This window comes from Dipodomys ordii, unplaced genomic scaffold (assembly GCF_000151885.1).
Source record: "Dipodomys ordii isolate 6190 unplaced genomic scaffold, Dord_2.0 Scaffold28, whole genome shotgun sequence".
In the NCBI taxonomy this organism is placed as follows: domain Eukaryota; kingdom Metazoa; phylum Chordata; class Mammalia; order Rodentia; family Heteromyidae; genus Dipodomys; species Dipodomys ordii.
The window spans coordinates 12564730-12586447 of record NW_012267244.1 but is presented as its reverse complement, the minus strand read 5'-3'; the positions used below and the strand labels follow the sequence as shown (position 1 = coordinate 12586447).

At 35.6% G+C, this 21718-nt stretch overlaps 1 protein-coding gene across 8 annotated transcripts in view; it reads right to left on the bottom strand.

Moving 5' to 3' along the window:
• Positions 1-8537: 8537 nt before the first annotated feature.
• The window catches only part of Erbb2ip (erbb2 interacting protein), a 125150-nt gene continuing 111969 nt past the window's right edge, over positions 8538-21718 (bottom strand). For 2 of the 8 annotated variants that reach the window (XM_013015852.1, XM_013015853.1), the window contains exons 22-27: positions 20661-20804; positions 17800-17919; positions 14173-14379; positions 12760-12852; positions 11992-12066; positions 8538-10551 (exon numbers count right to left, since the gene is read on the bottom strand). In XM_013015852.1, coding sequence (XP_012871306.1) covers positions 10444-10551; positions 11992-12066; positions 12760-12852; positions 14173-14379; positions 17800-17919; positions 20661-20804 — 747 coding nt within the window. In that variant the 3' untranslated portion in view covers positions 8538-10443. The remainder of the gene's footprint in view (positions 10552-11991; positions 12067-12759; positions 12853-14172; positions 14380-17799; positions 17920-20660; positions 20805-21718) is intronic. The other 6 variants (XM_013015858.1, XM_013015859.1, XM_013015854.1 and 3 more) reach the window with 5 other exon arrangements.

Sequence of the window (21718 nt, the reverse complement as noted above, 5' to 3'; positions counted from 1 at the left end):
GGAGTCTCACGGTCTCTCCTGCCCGGGCTGGCTTTGAACCGCGATCCTCAGATCTCAGCCTCCTGAGTAGCTAGGATTACAGGCATGAGCCACCAGTGTCCGGCTGTTGGTTTTTTTTTTTTTTAGCGGTACTGTACTTTGAACTCAGCCCCATGTTTTCTAGGCAGGTGCTCTATCACTCCCTGAGCCACTCTGCCAGCTTTTAGTGCTGGCAGAATTTGGGGACATAAAAGCAAGCCCCAGATGGGGTTCTGCAGAGGAGAGAAGTCCTAAAAACGGTGCCTCCTAAACCTGGTCAGTCACAGCCTGGGCAGGTAGAGGCTGTCCCATAGCAGTGGCAGAGACAGCTGCAGGCAGTTGGCTCAATGGTCCAAGCCTGGGTTTGGTTTCAGTGTTCTTAACTCTGCCTTGAAGGATATATAATTTTAACCAAAATTAATGTTTTCTTCATTTGTTCATATAGAAATTCTCTCACTTTTTATGGCTCATGGCCTCCTCTGAGGTCCTCTGAATACTGGCAATGATTTTTCTCCTTCTTGCTACTTGGGGTACCGTTGTTTAACTAATTCTTCTCTCCCTAGGAGAGTATAAGTTGATTATGGAAGAGATGTCTTGCATGCCTTGTATCCCTAGCATCCAACAGAATTATGTATTGCAAAAATAATCATAAACCAATACTTCAGGCTTAAATGTACAGGGTACAGACCAATTGAAATATGGGGGAAGGGAAACAAACTATATCCCACAAGTCTGTCTCAAAAATAGAAAGAACTCAGGGCACTTGTAGGATCAGGCTCAACATTTGGAATAGCACTGCACTGTAATTCCTCTACCCAAATAAAAAAAATTTTGTGCAAGACTTGGACTTGAACTTGCTATATCTGTTGCTATACACTTATTGGCAAGTGCCCTGCCACCTGAACCATGCCTCCAGCCCCAACCCCAATAAAATTTTGTGGATCTAGATCAGTTCCTAATACAGTTGCCCCTAGCCACAGGTGACTATTAATTTAAATGTAATGAGCATTAAGTGTAACTAAAAACTAGTTCCTTGGTCACACTTGTCATATTTCAGTGTTCAATATCCAGATGAGGCTATCAGCTACAAAACTGTACAGACCAGACAGAAAATTGGTTATCACTTCATAAAGTCCAATTAGATGGTGTTAAATGTATACTGTATATATTTTTTGAGGAAATAATACTTAAAGACACACTTCAATGGAATAATACTTATTCATCTTTTCATATAAGATAGATACTAATGGTGTTGGCAAGAAATAACATAAATGAAAACGTTAACTTTCTGATCTTAAGATTTATTATTTAGATTTGTTGAAAAAATATTTTTGATAAAGGAATGTTTGCAATGTTTGAAATACCATCTACCAAAATGAGCAGAAGTAAGAAAACCTCAGAAAATGTCTCAGCACTGATTTTCTGGGAAGTAGTAATCACTGTCTCTCACGATGGGACTGATAAATTGACAAAAATAAAAACAAATACAGAATCCACATACCTCAACAGGGCTGTGAAGGCAGCAGCTGCCACGCACACACGCTGTTCCCAGCATCACCAATGGAACATAGCCACATTCTATCTTGACACAGGTTGCTAACCCGAGTCTTCTTAGAATCACACAGGTTAGCATTTAGCTGTGTTATAGATTCTTGTGAAACACGATTAACTAAAATTATATCTCCTTTAGTTTGGAAATGGCTTGAGAATGACAATTTGTTTTGTTCTTTTTGGTGGGGGGTACAGCAACATTGATAACTGCAATCAGGACTTAGTGGAAAGAGAAGGAACTTTGCAGTGACATATGGCAACTCTCCCCTCAGGCCTACAATCAGACCATAAGAGACTGTAGGTCACCTTTCATGTCACATACATCCAGATGATCAAGCTACATTCCAGAATATCGATTAATTCTCAGATAAATGAAAATTATGAACATTGGAGAAATGAAGATGACCCATTTATTATGAAAAATAACTGCCTTCCATGTATAGTAAATGCAAAAATATATTTAGAGAAGTAACTCAATCCTTTTAGAAAAATATTTTAATCATTTAAAATATATTTGGTTTTTAATTATATACACTGCCTACTTCCAAATTCCTCTAACTAGATCTGGTAAGCAAATATTTGTTATCATATTGGAGAATGACTGACTCAAGATAACTACTTTTCCTTGAAATTTAGGTAACAAAGCTACTTAAATACCCTGTCTTGCAAGCACTGGTGGTTCATACCTGTAATACTAGCTACTCCGGAGGCTGAGATCTGAGGACCGTGGTTCAAAGCCAGCCCCAGCAGGAAAGTTTATGACTCTTATATCCAATTAACCACCAGAAAACCAGAAGTGGTGCTGTGGCTTAAAGTGGTAGAACACTAGCCGAGGGTCAAAGAGTATAGGGACAGCATCCAGGCCCTGAACTCAAGCCCCCTGACCAACCCCCTCCCTTCCCAAAACTCCAAAAGACGCTGTCTCAAAAAAAGAGGTAATTATTCAAAAAAAGTTTTGAGGGGCCAGGAATATTGGTCAGGTGATAGAGTACTTACCTAGCAGGCACAAGGCCCTGGGTTCAATCCCTAGGACAGCAAAAAAAAAAAAAAAGTTTTGCTGATAAGGAGCTTTCTATTAACCTTTCACTGCAGCCATTCCATGTTTTCTGTAGCAGCAATCATACGTACTTACAATTACGCTTAATCTTAAGTAATCTTAAGCATGCCATAGCATTTGGCTATATTGTCTTCCTATTTTCCTAATTATCATTAAAAATTTTTATACTACTAACTCTTCTTATTCTATTGCCTATTTGTGTTTTTCCAGGCTTTTTGCTTATAACTTTGTAAGACAGAAATCTTATTTTTACCTAATGAAAACCAATTCAAAAGTTAATGCTCTGCTGTGTCTGTGGTTCATGTCTGCAATCCTAGCTACTCAGGAGGCTGAGATCTGAGGATCCAGGTTCCAAGCCAGTGCAGGAAAAGTCCAGTTAGACTCTTTTTTTTTGGGGGGGGGGAGGTCCGGTCGTGGGGCCTGAACTCTGGGCCTGGGCGCTGTCCCTCAGCTCTTCAGCTCAAGGCTAGCGCTCTACCACTTGAGCCACAGCGCCACTTCCGGCTTTCTTCTTTTTTCTTATGTGGTCCTGAGGAATCGAACCCAGGGCCTTGAGCATGCAAGGCAAGCGCTCTACCACGGAGCCACTTTCCCATCCCTCCATTTAGACTCTTATCTTCAATTAATCACCGAAAAGCCTGAAGTGGAACTGTAGTTCAAGTGGTAGAGCTCTAGCCTTGAGGAAAACAAAACAAAACCCTCAGGGACAGCACCCAGGCCCTGAGTTCAAGCTCCATGACTACCAAAAGAAAGGGGGAGAAGGATATAAATATGTGCAGTTGCATATTGTTTTGTCATCATAAGTAGTAAGTTTTCAAAAATATTTAAATAGAAAAGTTGGCATACATCTATGTCAACACATGTATGGTCGCCTCATTAACCAATAAATGCTTGAAAAAGATAGCAGATTACATCCAGCTAATTTTAAAATAAAACCTAGGATAAATATATTTTTGGGGGGGGACTTTGTTTCTAAAGGTAATGAAGATGCCATTGAATTGTAAAAAAAAAAATCAAAAAACTGAGGATGGAGAGCAGATGGGAATTTTGGCAAACCTTAGGCAACCCTGACTGCTGGCAGCAGGAACTGGCTAATGCCCTAGCATATGGTGCTCATAATATCTCAGTCAATTAAAGAAGTGCCATCAGAGCCTGCCAGTCAGAAGACATCTTAACTACTTTTTAAGCCAAGAGCAGTAGCTCCTTTAAAACCTCCTGTGAAGCCAAGCAACCATAGTAGAATTCACTTTTGACAGCCTCCGTATTGTCAATTTTCCAAGGACTGTATAAGTTCATGCCTGGAAATATTGCTAATGTGAACCATTACTGCTTTGTGTGATATCATGTTACCATCTGACTAGCACATGCATAATTTATTCATTTATCTGCAAATATTCATTGAACTCAAATGCTGAGTGTTTCAACAGACATAACACATCTTTTGTTTTCAAAGCTTATAATCTGCAAAACTGCCTAGAGCTTCCTATGAATGCCCATGGCTCGGTCTTCCTGCACCTCTATTCGTCACTTCTTTTTGTGCTCAGGTCATCTTTACAATGCCCTAGAAGACTGTGTATACAAACTTCCTCTGTATCTGATACCATGACCTGTTCTCTCTCTGATTTCAACTTGTGATGCTACCATCTATCCTTCAAATCCAGCTCAAATCTTGGAAGTCACCGCTAACTCTCCAATACTGTTTTCATTTCACTTGACTGACATTTGCTTTATTGTCCCTGGGTAGAGATCCTCTTCTATTCCAGCACTTAAGCTTTATTGGTTTGCCACAATCTTCTATTTTACCAACTCCAGGATTCTATTTTACCAACTCTGCACCACCATCCATTTTACATCCAGCAGAATAATCATTCAAGGTTCAAATCATTTATAGCACTAAGACACCCTTAGCATATCATGTACCTTGTCTAGAGGACATTCTTTCTGAGCTGAGAGGAGGAAGGGAGATGTTCTCCCAATGTCCAAATCTGACAAGCCCTAATGGGGACCTTGTTGACTCAAAAGTGGTGGTTGGGAGAGGGACTTTGTGCCATTTACCACTACAGGTTACTGACCTCTAAGCCTTTTAGACAGTTCTTTTGCCCACTTTCAGTACTCAGCTGAACTCACAAATCAGATCCTGTGCAGATCTCTGGTCTTTGGGGGCTGCTCTTTCTTCATATTCTTCCTGGTGAAGTCAGTAAGATACCTGCACTCCATCCCCTTGTCTCAACTGCCCACGCTCAGTTTCCTGGGACTTATACTTCATCTTATCACAGGTTATGGGGCAGAATATGCCTGAGTTCCCTCTTTTTGCTTGATGTCTTATCCATTTTCTCAAGAAAGCAATTCAGGGACAATCATAAGGTTCATATCTCCCAGATGACCATCCCTCTGTACCTCTATCCTTCACTCTTGATGTTCAGTATTTTTAGTCATTGTTTCATATATTGTTTTTGTTACTTCAGGAGGGATCCTAAATCTATGGCCAGAAAAATCATGCCAAAACCTAAAATGTATGTGGAAAACCCAGGGCAAAAGAATTAAGACAGTTATTTCCAGACCACAGGCTTCAGCACCACTTGAGAATTTGTTTAGTTAGAAATGTGAATTCTTGGACCCCAACCAAGATTTACTGAGCCAAAAGCACTGTGGATTGTGTCAATGAGCCTTCCAGGTGACTGATATACATTGACATTTGAGAATCCTACTATAGCAAATGTAATTTTAGTTAGAAAAGTAATCCAATGCATAAAACCACACACACAAAATCATTAATGTACAGAAAAAGGGTAAGTAGAAAATTTACCACATTGCTAAAAATAATAGAGGAACAAAAACAGACTATAAAAGACAACTTTAGAGAGCTCAGAAAGCCTTGTATTAAATACCTAATAAAATTTGCACTGACTATCAGTAAGAATCACTATTTTTAACATTAGATGGTGGACTCAGGTTGGACTAAAGATCTGCTCAGTGTAGGGATTCAGACTTGGTTATCACAGCTACTTGGGAGACAGGACTGCAATCTAAAGTTGGCCCAAGCAAAAAAGATCCTTTTGAAGTTATGCTCTGGAACATTTTAAGGAAGGTCAACTTAGGAAATCTATAGGCTTAAGCAAAGTAAGCTTTGTAGAATGGGAGGAGGGCAAAATTTTATGACTTAAGAGATCTTCCTTTAACAGGGATACAGGAGTTTTTCAAATTTTAGCCTGAAATGAGAAACTGACTGAGAAGCTAAATAGACCATACATGGTCCATCCATACAGTGATGATAGAAGACCATCACTGTATATAGTTATTTTTAAAAAGACCTATGGGGGGGGGAAGGGAAAGAGGGAGAAAAATGAGGGGGAAATAAGCTTGACAAGAAATGTACTCACTGCCTCACTTATGTAACTGAAACCCTTCTGTACATCACCTTGACAATAAAGACATTATCTCAAAAAAAAAAAGTTTGAGCAAGTATACTATCTTTTTTGCTTTCAAAAATTGAGATTAAGGGGCTGAGAAGGTGGCTCAGTGGTGGAGTGCTTGTCTTGCATGCATGAGGCCCTGGGTTTGATTTCTTAGCACCACATAAGCAGAAAAAGCCGGAAGTGGGGCTGACGCTCAAGTGGTAGAGTGCTAGCCTTCAGCTGAAGAGCTGAGGGACAGCACCCAGGACCAGCTTTCAGGCCCCACGACCGACCAAAAAAAAATTGAGATTAAATATCCCTGCATATAATAATATTTAATAATGATTTTTATTCTTTCTAGGTAGGTGAGCAGGTAGGGAGTGTTAAGCATGAAGAGTGCTAACCTTGAGAAATTTACTAATTACCAGCTCTGTAAGTGGTTCTTCCTGTTCCTTTGAAGGATGGTATGTGAACACAGGATGGTCCAAGTGTTAAGACATTTTTAATGTCTGTTAGATTATAGCTCCCAAGAGTATTGAAAATGAGAAGACATAACCATCTATCCTAAAATGTAAAATTCCTGTTCATGCATTTGATTTTCCATTTTTCTTAGTTTTTCCTTTATTATTATTAGTAAGCACTGAGGAGAGAGTATGTCATTGTTTTTTTTTTCCTGGTCCTAAGGCCTGAACTCAGGGCCCAGTTACTGTCCATAAGCTTCTTTTGCTCATGGTTAGTGCTCGACCACTTGAGCCACAGCTCTACTTGCAGTTTTTTTGGCAGTGTGTTGGGGATAGTCTCATGGTCTTTCCTGCTCAGGCTGGCTTAGAACCATAATCCTTAGATTTCAGCCTCCTGAGTAGCTAGGTTTACAGGTGTGAGCCTCTGGTGCCCAGCCAGCCCTACTCTTTATAATAAAGGCATTTAGAAACAAGGAAATACCCAACTTGGTTGCCTATTAAGTAATTCAGAATCCCCTCCTTACTTTTTAAGGCAGCATCTATTGTCATTGCCACTTATATGTGTGCATGTCTATATATATAGACATGCACACATATGTATGTTCATTAATGTTCCTGATAAAATTATTTTAAATTCTTACTAAACATCAAAATACTTTAATACAACACTGTGCATGTTGAATCTCTAATGGAAAAACATTTTTCAGTCTTAATGGCTTCTGTTAGAAACAGAACTCCAATACTTTGAAGTAAATTAAACTCAGAAATATAGGGGTTTAAGATAGTTGTGCATGTTTACTTTAATAAGAATTCCATAAAATAAACCACACAACTTTAAATGGCTTTACTTTATTTTCTATCTTCTATGTGCTACTTCCAACAATCAATCATCTATCTATATACATAAAAGTTTAGCATGGTAAATAAATGCTGACTGATAAAGTTACAAAGTTACTAATGGGATTTTTTAAAAAACTGCAGCAAATTAATACTTAAAAAGTTTAATTCTGTGTTCAAAAGATTTTTTTAAGTATGTACAAATGTTTAAAGATTAGAAAGATCAGAAAAATAGATCAGAAAAATATTTACAAAAATAGGAATTTCAGAGTTTTAATGATGCAGATGAATTTATGATTCTTTAATCAGCATTTATCTTTTTGTCAGTAATTCTGTACTAAACAAGTCAATGTGATTTTTTGTTGTTGTTGGTTGTCCAGCTTAAAGTCAGGACTTGAGCACTGGTTCTCAGCTTTTTTGCTCAAGGCTAGCAAACTGACACTCGAATCTCAGCACTACTCCTGGTTTTCTGGTAGTTAATTGGAGTCTTACAGACATTTCAGCCTGGGCTGGCTTTGAACTGTAATCCTCAGACCTCAGCCTTCTAAGTAGCTAGGACTACAGGCGTGAGCCACTGGTGCCTGGCTCAATATAATTTTTACTGGTAAATTTTTATTTTAAAACTAAAAATAATAAGAGTTCTGGTTAAAATCCATTCAATACTTGCTAAAAATCAGTTCTGGGCATTGGATGATTTACTGAACAGAATATAAACTAAAATTGTCTTGTTTTCCTAAAAAAAAAGTTAAACTCTAACAAGAATTTTAATGAAGGTTCCTTATAATTTAATTTTCCTGTATTCTTGAAGAAAACTAGTAATTAAGTGAAAAACTTCTTTGAAAATGCTATATATAAACGATATATATTACTCCTTTTGGTAGCCAATTTCTTACCCAATTTTAAGTGCTGCAAGAACATCATAAAATTTGAAATTAGAATGCATAAGAATGCTAATGCATTTCATGTTATGCATATGTTAAAATTAAAGGTGGATGACTAAAAAAGCCCCAGTCTTGTAGGGAATAATTTCTTTTCCAAAATTATAATATGTATATCTGGTTCAAGGTCAAGCAGTTGAAAACTTTCCAATTATACCCACTTTACATATTCTTATGAAAAGAACTGTGTGAAAATATGAAATCACTGAAAGGACAAGGTGACTATTTTAAATGTCAAAATCAGTATTTTAACGTAAACTAAGAATAATGAGAACACCAAGACTTGTCATAAAGAAGTTGTTTTGTCATTATTTTAGAGATTACAACACACATACAAGTGAATTTTATCAAAATACAGCACATTTCTTCTACTATATCCATAAAAATCAATCCTATGTAAATAGTACTGAAAATCAACTAAAATGAGTTAAAATTTACAAAGAGTTGTTAAAGGGTTTCAATCAAAATACTAAAACTATACAATACCATAACCAATTAACATTTGAAAGAAGTGCAGTATTTGAGTTCACATATCTTTTTAAAAAGTGCTGCCTAAATATGACTAAAAGAATGAGCTGAACCCAACTCAATTTTGCAAAAATTAATGTTGGTTTTTTAGCTAGCCTGTAAGTCTTAATTAAATCAAGGTTGAAAAGAAAGCATAATACATTAAAAATTCCTGTTATATTTCTTTGAAATTAAAAATGAACATAATAATTGCATATTGCTTTAATAAAAGATTTCAGACTAGCCTCAACTAAAACAGTTATTGGTCTTTTATGGCACATTTTTCTGGTCCAAATAACCATGCATTAATTCTTACCATTGCATGTTACTCAAATTTTATTTGATTACATACAACAAAAAATTTAATAGTTTGGATAAACAAAATTAATAAACCTCTATTATTCAATACTTGTTACAGTAAGTAGGAACAAAGGCAGTTGGCGGTAAAACAATTACAACTTAGAAACCCTTTAAAGACTCTGAAGTGTCGAGTTCACATTTAATGTTACCTGTAGGAACAGCCCTTTATTTGAACATCGTTAGATACTGGTAGGCCTCAAGACCCATCCTTCTGCTCTACAACTTTCCACAGCAATTCTCTATCACTGTGCCAGTTTCACAAACTTACTTTGGTTTCCTAGCTCCATGTTTCCTTTTACTTTACCAAGGCAATACAAGGCCAAAAACTCAAAAGAGGTATTCCTGAACTTTCTTACATTTTCTGTCACAGGCAACATAGTCTTAAAACTGGCCTACAGTTTTAGTTTCAATTTCTGCTTAAAACAAAAATTATAAATTAGATTAAAATGGAGTACTAATTATAAAACAGATTGCAAAGTACCACCATTTGCCAGAAAAAAAAATCAGGGGATTTCCATAGTACAGAAAATTCATGAACATGCGCTACAGCAGAGTTAAAAATTTCCTGTAACTAAAAAATTAAAAATTGAGTCACCAGTAGCAAATGTAAAGTCAGTGGCTATGACAAGAACAGATCTTGTAGAGTTCATAAAATGCAATTATTGTCTTTTACCTCTTTAAAAAGACATGACATTTTATTGCGTTATTCTATTAATAAAAACACATGAACAGACAGTTATTGTCTCATTCTTTGCTTCCAGATTTTTATAGGAAATAACTTTTAATCTGGCCTTGGAAAGTGAACCCACCAGCACCATCTTCACCTACTCATTCTTCAATTCAATATACACATAGCAAAACCCAACATTTCACATCTCTTGCCCACATCAAAAAAAGTAGTTTCAGCAGAAAACCAGTTGAATAAAAACAAGGGCATAAAAGCTATGAGACAGATAGCTCTGCCATCTGTCTCTGGGCTACAATCAAGGCTAACTATTGCCTTGCATACAGTTCAGTCATGTGTATGAAATCCAAAAATAAAACTAAATTTATACAAAAACAACCTACATTTGTTTTTGTAGCTTTGATTGCTATGTTTAAAAACCTAACAAGTTTTATATGGTATGAATTCAACAATCTCCTTTATATTCTGTACAGTGGTTCTTTCCCTCTAACCACAAGCTCCATTATTTCATTAATGTACAAATTTGAACATAATTGAATTCTTCTTTATATATAAAAATAGTCAAAATATTAATTTCCCTGCATGTATCTTCCAATAAATCTTGCTGTCCTTCCCCCCATTTTTTCCACAGTGCTTATGAGGAAACTTCTCGTACAATGATGAGTTCTACTATATTCTGGAAAGTTTTTAGCAAGGATACTGCTTGTCCATGTTCAATATTGATAAAACTGTAGCCATTGGCCTAGAAAAAAAAGGGAAAAATGCTTTTTAGAAAAAACTTTTCAGTCACTTATTTGCATTCATGCATGTAAATTTTTGCTAGGTAATTCATAAATCTAGCAAAAAGAACACAAGAGAACCACTTGGGCAATTTAAAACAGCATGAGGACTAATATACCCTATTCTATACCTAGGAAATACAACCTGCGAAGATGGAACCCAGCAATTCATACTTTATTCAAGTTCTCAGACAATACTGCCCAGTCAATGATAGAGAACACTTGTCCAAGAGACTGTCAGACAGGGTGCTCTGTGTATGTCCATGCTGTGCATCCGGGTGGACCAAACTGCAACAGGAACATATTCTTCCCATTGTCTTAATACTTATTCTGCGCCAGACACAGTTTTAAGTGCTTCACATGAATTAAATCTTTTGATTTTCATAACACTAAAAAATTGTTTCCACTTATTTAAGAGAAAACACAAGTACAGACAGGAACAGTAACCTCAGTTACAAAAATGAAACCACCAATTCTCAAATGATTTGTAAAAATAAATGACTTTGAGAGTAAGTGTGTGGGTATAGAGGGAAGGACAGGAGAAAAAGAATGCTAAAGATAATATGGTAGCCAAATGAAGTACAGACAAGTGTTGGTTATATTGTTATACAAATTTTCACTGAGCTTGAAATTAAAATTATACATTTATTTATTTATCTTTTTTGGGTCCAATCGTGGGGCCTGAACTCTGGGCCTGGGTGCTGTCCCTCAGCTCTTCAGCTCAAGGCTAGCGCTCTACCACTTGAGTCACAGTGCCACGTCCGGCTTTTTTCTTTTTGCTTATGTGGTGCTGAGGAATTGAACCCAGGGCCTCGGGCATGCAAGGCAAGCACCCTACCACTGAGCCACCTTCCCAGCCCTACATTTATTTTTCTAAAAACTGTTTCCTGAATTTGTATGTCATCTTTGCACAGAGGTCATGTTAATCTCCTCTGTATCACCCCAATTTTAGTATATGCAACATTCTAGTGAGCACTAAATTTCAACTACTGAACTCTAATGTCTTTGTCATTTTTGATTTGAAGGTTCATATCATTGTCATCTGAGCCAACAACAGTGAAGGTAGGGATAGAGAAGGAGATGCATTTGTGTCTAAGGCTTGTCTTTCTATAACACACGTGTTTAGGTAAATTGAGTTGTTCAAGGGATAAAGAAAAAAAGGGGACATGGGAAAGAAAAAACATTTCTTAGATATTCCTTTCCACTTTGACATGATAGCCTGTCTCCAAGAAGTAGTACTTCGAGTTCTAAATTAGTAAAAATTAACATTTTGGAACTTAAAAACAAAATGCTGTATGAGACATAAGTATAACTTGCAAGGTATAATATGGAAATAGTTTAAGCTACAAAAACATTAGGAAGAGTTGAAAATGAAAAAAAATAGAAACATTTACATTAATTACCTGAATAATTTTATCACCTGGTTGCAGTAATTTTGATGCTGGTCCCTCAGGCTGTACCCTTGTTACAAATATACCCTTTAATAACAACAAAAACAAGGTAATTTAAAATAACAAGACTAGCCATGTTAAACAAGCTGTCTCCCTGACATCTTTGAGTAATACTGAGACAACCTAAAGTAGTTTTTGCTTATAATAATTCTGACTTTAGGGATTTCTGGTAAAGTGACGAAATTACTTTGTGTGTGTGTGTCCACACATATAACATTCCCACAACAAGCATGCATATGCATCAGAGTACTGGGATTTGATCTTGGCCTGGGCATTGTCTCTAAGCTTTTGAAAAGTTAAGACTGTCAACTCTACCACTTAAGCCACAGCTCCACTTTTGGCATTTCACTGACTAATTGGAGATAAAGTCTCCCAGGCAGGCTTTAAACCATGATCATAGATCTCAGTCTCCTAAGTAACTAGGATTACAGGAATGAGCCACTGGCATCCAGCTGAAATTACTTCTTTTGATATAGAGAAAAGCAGTAAGAAAATTAACAATCACCTGGTAGCATCATGCATATTTAAAACTTTGGTTATTTTCCTAAAACATTAACGTAAACTGACCAAGTTTCAAAACAAAAAGCTAATAGTAAAGAAGGCAGCAAAAATTAATAGCTATATAGATTTACATAAATATTCACTGAATTTTTCTATTACATATAAGAACTGAAATAAACAAAACTTTTAATTGTTCTAGAATATATAATTAAAACTTACATCATCCTCAGGTTTGAATGGGTTTCCTCTACCCCCAACACCTCCTGATATGCTAAATCCAAGTTCTGGATCTTTTTCTATTCTTACACGAATCTGATGTAATATGAAAATAAAGGAAACTTTACTATTTCAGAAATATTTACATGACAACATCCATATTTAAATATTGATCAGGATGAATTAAGTTTAAGGAAAAGGGTATGTAAGGATTCATCAAAAATAAACATTTGGGCAGATGAAGGGAAACTACAACACAGAATATTATGTTAATGAGTTAGTGAGTTAAAGGCACAGTGCGATTATAAAGCATGGCTCCTAACTTCATTGCTTATTTTATGAGACTAGTGAATCAACAATGTCAACTTTATTTTACTTTTTAGACATTATGAATTTCATGACATGGTGCATACATTCAGAAAATATGTTTTCACTTTCCATTTGTGGAACATCTAAATTACACAATATTTTATTCCTCCTGGCTTGGTTTGTAAAATAGCTTAAAAAATCCCTTAATTTCTTTTTATAGTGACTCTTCATTTCCTTATTCTATTTATATGCTTCAAAGGAGTTGGGATCTTTTTAAACTTATCAATTGGTAATACTGTTTAACTGCTGTAAAAGAAGATGCAAAAACTTTTTTTTTTCTTTGAGACAAGGTCTTGTTTATGTATACCAGGTTAGTGTGGAACTCTTGGAATAGCTCAAAGCTGGCCTCTGCTTCAGCCATCTCAATGCTGAAAATTATAGCTATATGCTTAGCTTATATATACACTATGCTCAGATTCAAAAACTAAATTCTTTTTACAAAATCTTTTACCAGAAATTCAACTAAAATAAAGCAACTTATCTCGAAGCAAACTTCTAATAAGCTAACAAGATATAAAAATGACAGATAAGTGATATAACAAGATATATAAGCCCATACATTTTAAAAATTAAATACTCAGTAATTTAGAAACTACAGTCAAATTTCAAAATCTGAGAAGACTGACATGAAATAAATATGCCATTTCAGTTTTATAGTGTATTATTTATATTCCTGAGAAAGGGCTATCATCGACCAATTTTGGAAAAACAATTGCCTTAAGAGTCAAAAATAATACCCATGGGGTTGGAGGCAAGGCTCAGGTAGGTAGAGCACCAACAAATGAGCAAAAGCATCAGTTATCAAGTTTGAGTTCCAGTCTCAAACAAAAAAGTAAAAATTATGGCAAAAATATTAAATCCTAAATAATATGTTCATAAAGTCAAATTAAAAACTACAATTTAACACTATAAATTTAACAGAAAACTCAAACTTTAAACAGAGAGGTAAAAATGTTAAAACTCTGTATGAATTTATTACTAATAATTAACCTGTAAAAACACAAGGAAAGCTTTGTCTCAATTTCAAACAGTCTTGATTATTCTTACCTCTTGCTTTGCCAGTTCATGGCCTTGTCTAGGAGAACAATGGGGCTGTGCATATGGAGGCTGGTGGGCCACTTTCAGCATCAAATAATCAATTAGTTGTTCTCTAGAGGGATGCCTTGCCACAGATGCCTGAGGGGGATGATGGATTTGACTATAATTTGCCTGAGCCCTGAGAGGCTGGCCCATCTGTCCATTACTCAAAGGCATCTAAGAAAAACATGAAGTATCTTAAAATGACCAATAGTAAAGTATTATTACAAATACTTGGGTTTTCTTTAGGGAGTATTACAAAGATCACTACAGTTTTACATTCTAAATCATACAGAAACATGCCACGGATTAGTTTCCTCTATTTTTAAACCTTAAAGGAACACAGCGTCTTAATTCTTGCTTGAGTGCTGGTTAATTCATTCTTTTAAGCTCATCTATATACATTTTAGAAATCTTATATTCTTTCATTCTTTAAACAAAAATCATATTTACATTTTAAATTATGTGAAATATAAATATCCTTCTTACAATTACCAAATGTTAAATAACAAACAGGAAGCCAAAATTTTGTTAATTAATTGAGCCTCTTAGGAGGGTATCCTTTTCTCCTACTATATCTAGACACACATATGCAAAAGGAGCATTTAATGTTTTTCCTCAGGAAATAAATTAACCTTGTGGTGTAATTTTTTTCCTAAGCTAAAAGTATTTTTCCATAATTATTCTTTTCTTTTCAGAATTAACAAGTCAACCCATTCATCTGTGTAGTAGAAAATGGTTTATTCTTTACATCTGTGAATATGCATGTATCAGCAATTTTAACTTTGTAAATATTAATTCCACAGAATAGCAACCATAAACTTAAATGCTGCTACTCTAATTTTCATAAGATAAACAAAAATTGAGACTACTACTTTGTTGTTAACAGACTATCTTTAATATTCAGTTTTTATAGATTTAATCTGAATTCAAACTTAAAATGACTTATAGAAATGCAACTAATAACTTGTTAATGTGAGGAATTTGGCTGAAAAAATAGGCTATATTTGTATTATAAACGTTTGTATATAAAAAGATTTTTGTAGCCAAACACAGCAGCTTGCTTGTAATCCCAGCTACTTGGAGGCAGAAATAGGATTCTGGTCTAAGGCCAGACTTATGGGAAAGCTGGAGACCTTACTTGAAAAACAAACTAAAGCAAGAAAAGATCCGGAGATGTGGCTCAAGTGCCCTGAATTCAAACTCCACCAAGGGGTGGGAAGAGAGATTTTCTTGCACAGCAAAGCAAGTAAATGCTTAAAGCTATTCAGTCATTTCAAACAACCTGGTTGGTTGTTAACACAAAGGTAACAAGGAAATTTCAGGTAAGTATGAGGAAAATAGATGGGCTCCATTTCCCTAAAATCATTCAAAAGTAGCAATGTTTGGAGAACAGTTTGACAAAAGTTTCAGAAATGAATGCTCTTTGTAATGTTTATCTTCCTGAAAGATAAAAAAGAAGTTTGGTTCTGGTGAAGAAAATTTACCGTGATAGTAATCATTTTGATTACACTAATGTTATATTTAAGAACTTAGTTCTCAGGTCTGAGAACAAGCATATGTGTTTGATGGCAGGGCAAGTCCTGGTGAGGAAAAGCAAAATGAAGTGCTGAATTATCCCTACAATTTTTGAAAATATAAAAAAAGCAAAGCAATAAATTATGGTTGCTGTTATTACTTGGTAACTTGACTTAAAGCAACTAATATGCCAAGAGTAATTAACCAGTTGTGTTGTTGCTTTATTATTTATCACAAGTATGTAGATATTGTTGGCTTTTCTCTACATTTATACTGTTTAATCAGTGTCTTTGCCTGAGAAAAATCAGAAATTACTGGTGACCTCTGCCTTTGTGTATATGTGCACATGCTGTGCTAGAGACCTAACCCCAGGGCCTCTCATAGGCTAGACAAACATGCTATTACTAAGTTATATCTCCAGAACACTATTAAAAAAACAACAATCAAAAAACGATAAATACACTGGATTTTCTTCTGTAGCCCAAGCTAGCCTTGAACTTTTGATCCTCTTTCTCAGCCTCCTGAATGCTGGGATTATGGCATGTAATACTATGTGTGGCCTTGCCTATTCTTTTTTTTTTGCTTATGTGGTGCTGAGGAATTGAACCCAGGGCCTCAGGCATGCAAGGCAAGCGCTCTACCACTGAGCCATCTTCCCAGCCCCTGGCCTCGCCTATTCTTAAGGTTACCTGACACCTGCATATTTAGTCTTACCTAAGCCAGGGTTAAACAAATACATGGAATACATATTTTAATAAGCTATGATTAGCAAATGCCTTGAAATTTTAAAAAAGAATAAAGATAAACTCAGTGACCTAAACCACAAAATGTACAAGGAAAGAAAAGGAAACTGCATGGCAGTGCCTGATTAAAAGAGATAAAATATACAGCATGTATGAGGGCCTACCCTCAAGAGCAGTATAAAAGTTTTAATAAAGTTCTTCATAGTTATATCTAGCTATATTAGTGGCATGTAATTAGTTAAGAAAATGAGAAAGAATAGCTGAGTGATATCTCTGAAGGTTACTATATATCTATATTGGCCACAAGCAATCTTTATGTGATTACTACTTGTTTTTGCAAAAAGTTCAAAGAATAAAACCATTACCTATTCTGCAACAAAGACTTTCAGGGTGATTTTTAACCATATTAAAAAAAAATTTTTTGGGGGGTCATGGACTTGAACTCAGGACCTGGGTGCTGTCCCTGAGAATTTTTGTTCAAGGATAGCAGTCTATCACTTAGAGCCACAGTTCCACTTACTATTTTTAGGTGGTTTATTGGAGATAAGAGTTTCACAGCCTTTCCTGCTTGGGCTGGCTTTGAACTGTGATCCTTAGATGATAACCTCCTGAGTACCTAGGATTACAGGCAGGAGCTACCAGCACCCAGCTCAAAGAATTTTTAAATGATTTAATAATAAATAAGTAATTTAATAAAAATATTTTAATAATAAATCATTAAAAATGATTTAATGAAGCATTTAAGAGTAATTTATCTTCAATTCTCCAAATATGCTTACTGTCAAGAATGCAAAAAAGAAGAAAAACCAAATAAAAAAACAAAACAACAGTTCTCGACTGAAATAATAAGTAGTGGCTTCTACAGAAATCCAAAGGCAAAAGTAACATGACTTTCCAGAGTAGAGAAATACATTGAGAAGCAGCAGGCAGTCAAATACTACTTTTTTTGTGTGATTTTTTTTTTTTTTTTTGGTTATAGTCCTGGGGCTTAAACTCAGGACCTAGACGCAGTCCCAGGGATTTTTTTGCTCAAGGCTAGCACTCTAGCCACTGCTCCACTCCTGACCTTTTGGTGATTAGAGGTAACAGCCTCAGGAACTTTTCCTGACTAGGCTGGCTACAAACCTTGATCTTCAGATTTCAGCCTCCTGAGTAGCTAAGATTACAGTCTTGAACCACTGGTACTTAGCCCTGAATTCTTTTTAAGTAAGCTGTACTAACTAGAGTAGGAAAGCTCTTATGCAATTAATTAAACCGTGTATGAGATTTCTAGCTGAAAAGCACAAAGTAACAGTAATCTCCCAGATACATCTGCATGTATTTCCTAAGCACCTACTTTCATCAAGCTGTCTGGAAGAACATCTTTGTGACTAAGTGAAGCTGATGAGTAGTTCTGCTGTCCTGAAATGAACATATCATCTTGGCAAGGATCTCCTGGACTGGATGGCTGAGGATGCTTCAATGTAGAGGAAATAAAAAGTAAACAAATGATAATACTCTTTGTGATGTAAAACCAAAATAATGATGATGCCTGAAAGATGATTAGGAAAAAATATTGCTAGGCAGTATAAAGAGGCAGACCCAAATCAGAGTGCAATCATCACTGCTATCTAAAGTTAGTACCTTTAACTTCTTCCAAGCTATGTAGATAATCTATCACTTAAGCCATGCCCTAGATAATTTTTGCTTTTTTTAGATCAGGCCTTATGTTTTTGCTGGACCCCAGCCCAAACCATTATCCTCCTATGTACAACTGCTACATAGTTGGTGTTATAGCTTGAGATAGGGTCTTGCTCACTTAAACCACAATCCTCTAGCTCTCTGTCTCTAAAAGCTGGGATAAGAGGCATAAGCTGTCATATCTGGTCCTAACACTCAATATTCACGAGCAACTAATATATTCCCATTGAACACTAAAATTAACCGTTGTCTTTTCTGACAGCATGGAAGCATATAGAATTAAGAAATTACAGTGGTGAGCACTATCAATAAGCTTATGGTTCTATAAAACTTGGTGTATCTTAATTCTGTCACATTAACATTAGTCCAGTATTTTAAAAGCACTGATTTGGAGAAATGTTTTAAAATGAATTAGCTCCTATCTTCATTTACCAAATAATATACAATTTCCCCTCCCAAATGCTTTAAAGATAGAAAAATGAGATCCAATATATCAACTCTGAGTCTTTCTTTTGACAAATCTACTGGAAAATACATGATCTGTATTTTTGACTATCAGTTCTATTATGCATACATAGCTTAGAAAACAGAACAGATTGTATTTTTACAAAGAAATGTAAACTACGTCATACCTGAAAATAACCTGAATTCCACATAATGTTATACTATAGAAAATGTAAGAATTTAGAATTTAATCTTAAAAGAAACTGTATTTGCATTAGATCTATCACATGTAATTAGTAGTTACTTCAATCTATGGCTTAGCATTTTTTGGATATGGTTTGATCTGATTTCATGTATTCAGAATATACTTCATTTTCCTTCTTCTCTCTTCTTGCAATATGATTTCAGGATAACAACTTAGGCCACAGCTTAAATTTGAACTCAAGCCTGAATGTGCAACTATGTTTATCAACATTTTCAAAAAAACAAGCATATCATGAATGAAAACATATAATTTTATAGACTCAGACGCTGAATTTAAGAAAACTAAGCACAAATGTGAAATGATTTGGAAAGAACAATTGTTCCACACAGCTATCAGTGGCAATGATTACCCCTGAATTAATAAAAAAGTGACTGGCTTTACCACATGGACTCTTTTGAGATGAAGTTTGAATAACTATCACTCTTTTATCCCTCCTTTACTTAAGTTGAGAAGTTTCAAAATGACTGCTGCTGTTGTAAGCATAGAAAACAAATGATAGCAGGTGACAGGACAGAACAAGACCAGACCTGGTGAATGCAAAGTAAACTAAATTCATGAATGGACTCTTACTCTAAAACATAACAGATTAAAGCCAGAGGCGCATTTAAGATGGGGTGGGTGCTCAGAACTAAAGTGAAGAGCTCCGAAGAAAGTGAACAATGAAGCGAAGTAAAAACAAAACTATGATGAGGGTGAAATAAGAGGGGAACGATTTTTCCAGGATTAAAAAAAATTGTCTAGAGACTGTATTACCACTAAGTTCTCATGAAAATATTCTTTAATGAGTCACAGAAGTTGTTCTGTTCTTCATGGTAGGGGGACATCCTTTTGACTTACCCATTACTGTCATGATTAAGGATGAAATGTGAACAATGAAGCATTTAGGATTTGCCTTCCCACTGATAGTTATTACAATTTCTAGTCTGAGATTTATGTCCAACAAAATACGATTAAACTTAGGTACATATAATGCTTTCCAATGGCCAACTTTTCAATTGATGAAGTTAAAATTATTCTTTCTTATCCAAAGGTGTAACTTCTTTGAACATTTAAAATACTATTTATTAAAATGAACTCCAAGGAAATGCAAACACTTTTTTTTTTCTCTTGTTACTGTTGTTGGTGGAGTCTTTGCTTTGCTTTCACTTTTTTTTTTCCTTAGAGGGAAAAGAGGGGGCCAGAAAGGGAATGACAAACAAAAACTTATTCCTCCTTAGCTGGATGCTGGTGATTCATGCCTATAAATACTAGCTACTCAAGAGGCTGAGATCTGATGAACAAGTTTCAAAGCCAGCCTGAGCAGTGGCTCAAGTGGTAGAATGTCAGCTTTGAGCAGAAAAGCTAAGGGACAGTGCCCAGATTCTGAGTTTAAACTGTAGTACTGTTAAAAAAATAATCCTCCTTACAAAAGCTGTGGATTACATATAAAATAGTCCTATAACCATGAGTTTGGAAAAGCAAGCTGATTTTAACACTAAGATTAAAAACACTATAAAGAATAGTCTTTAAAAACATTTCAAGTAGTTATTCCTACTGTTTACCTCTTTTTGCATAAATGAACAAGAATTGACTACATCATTAGCTTCTGATGGGAGAAACTGAGGAAATAAAGGTTTGAACTAAATCAGAACTCAACAGAAATAAACCATACTTGAAGAAAGTTTTAGAACTAAGCCATGAAAGAACTCAGAGGAAATGAAAATTTCTAACCAACAGAGCACTTTTTTTTCCTGAAAATGTTAAGGCATTTGAGTATTTTAGTTTTCTCTTCTATGTTCTACAAGTACTGGTCTACTGTAGGTACTCACTCGAAAAATGTGCCCACCAGAACCTCTTCCGTCTGCAACACTCAAGGCAAGACTGCCCTGGCTGCCATGCAGCTCCCTAGAGCTGCCATAGTGACAGCTGCTTACAGCAGTAAAATTGGAATTAAAGGACCTTGACAGCATGCTCTGAATAAAGAGGGGATAGAGTTAACAGAGATTAGTGTAGCATGCAAAATCCACAAGACATGTTATGTATGCAGATTTACTTATAAGTATCCCCACGCAATACCACATGGAAATAATCATGCAGCACAACTTTCCGAGCCACTGAAACTGGCACTACTTGCCACACATTACATGACAACACACACATACATAAATTACACGTAAATACAACCATTCACATGTTTAAGCACCGTGGAAGAAAGTATGTACACACATTTGCTTTAATTTATTAAGTAATATTCTTTCCTTTACTCCTAACATGACAGAAAACAAAGTGACATACCCAGCAATACCTGAACTATTTTCTCTATGTAAGAATAATTTTACCAACCAGTAACTAAGTCCAATGCACTTCTATAGACTCAATTTCATTTTATATAAATTTTGTCCAAGTAACCTGAGCATGTAAGTATACATACTACTAACAAAATATATTGGTAAAAAATACAAGCCTAATGGACTAATGGCTCACGGAAATTAAAAATTATCCCCCACACTTAGAAATGAAATGTAGAAAATGCATGTGTAGTGAATTATTTGTCCTTCAGATAAAAACACATTAAAGGAGAGGTAGTGTTGCAATCTCCCATCCTGGGTTTAAATGAATACCCTAGCCAGTAACCCCAAACTGAAGTCGCGATTCTCATTGTTCCTACTTGTTTATCCCCAAACTTGTTAAATGCTTGCTGTTCTTTCATGTGGATGCTTTTAGTCACATCCCTGAGTATTAAGAACTGGGTCAAACTGGGGAAACTAAATTTTTTTTTATTTGTGAACATGCTGTACAGAGGAGTTACAATTACATGGGCAGGATAATGCGTACATTTCTTACCAAGCATTGCAGCCTCCTCCTTTGTTTACCCTTCACATCCCTT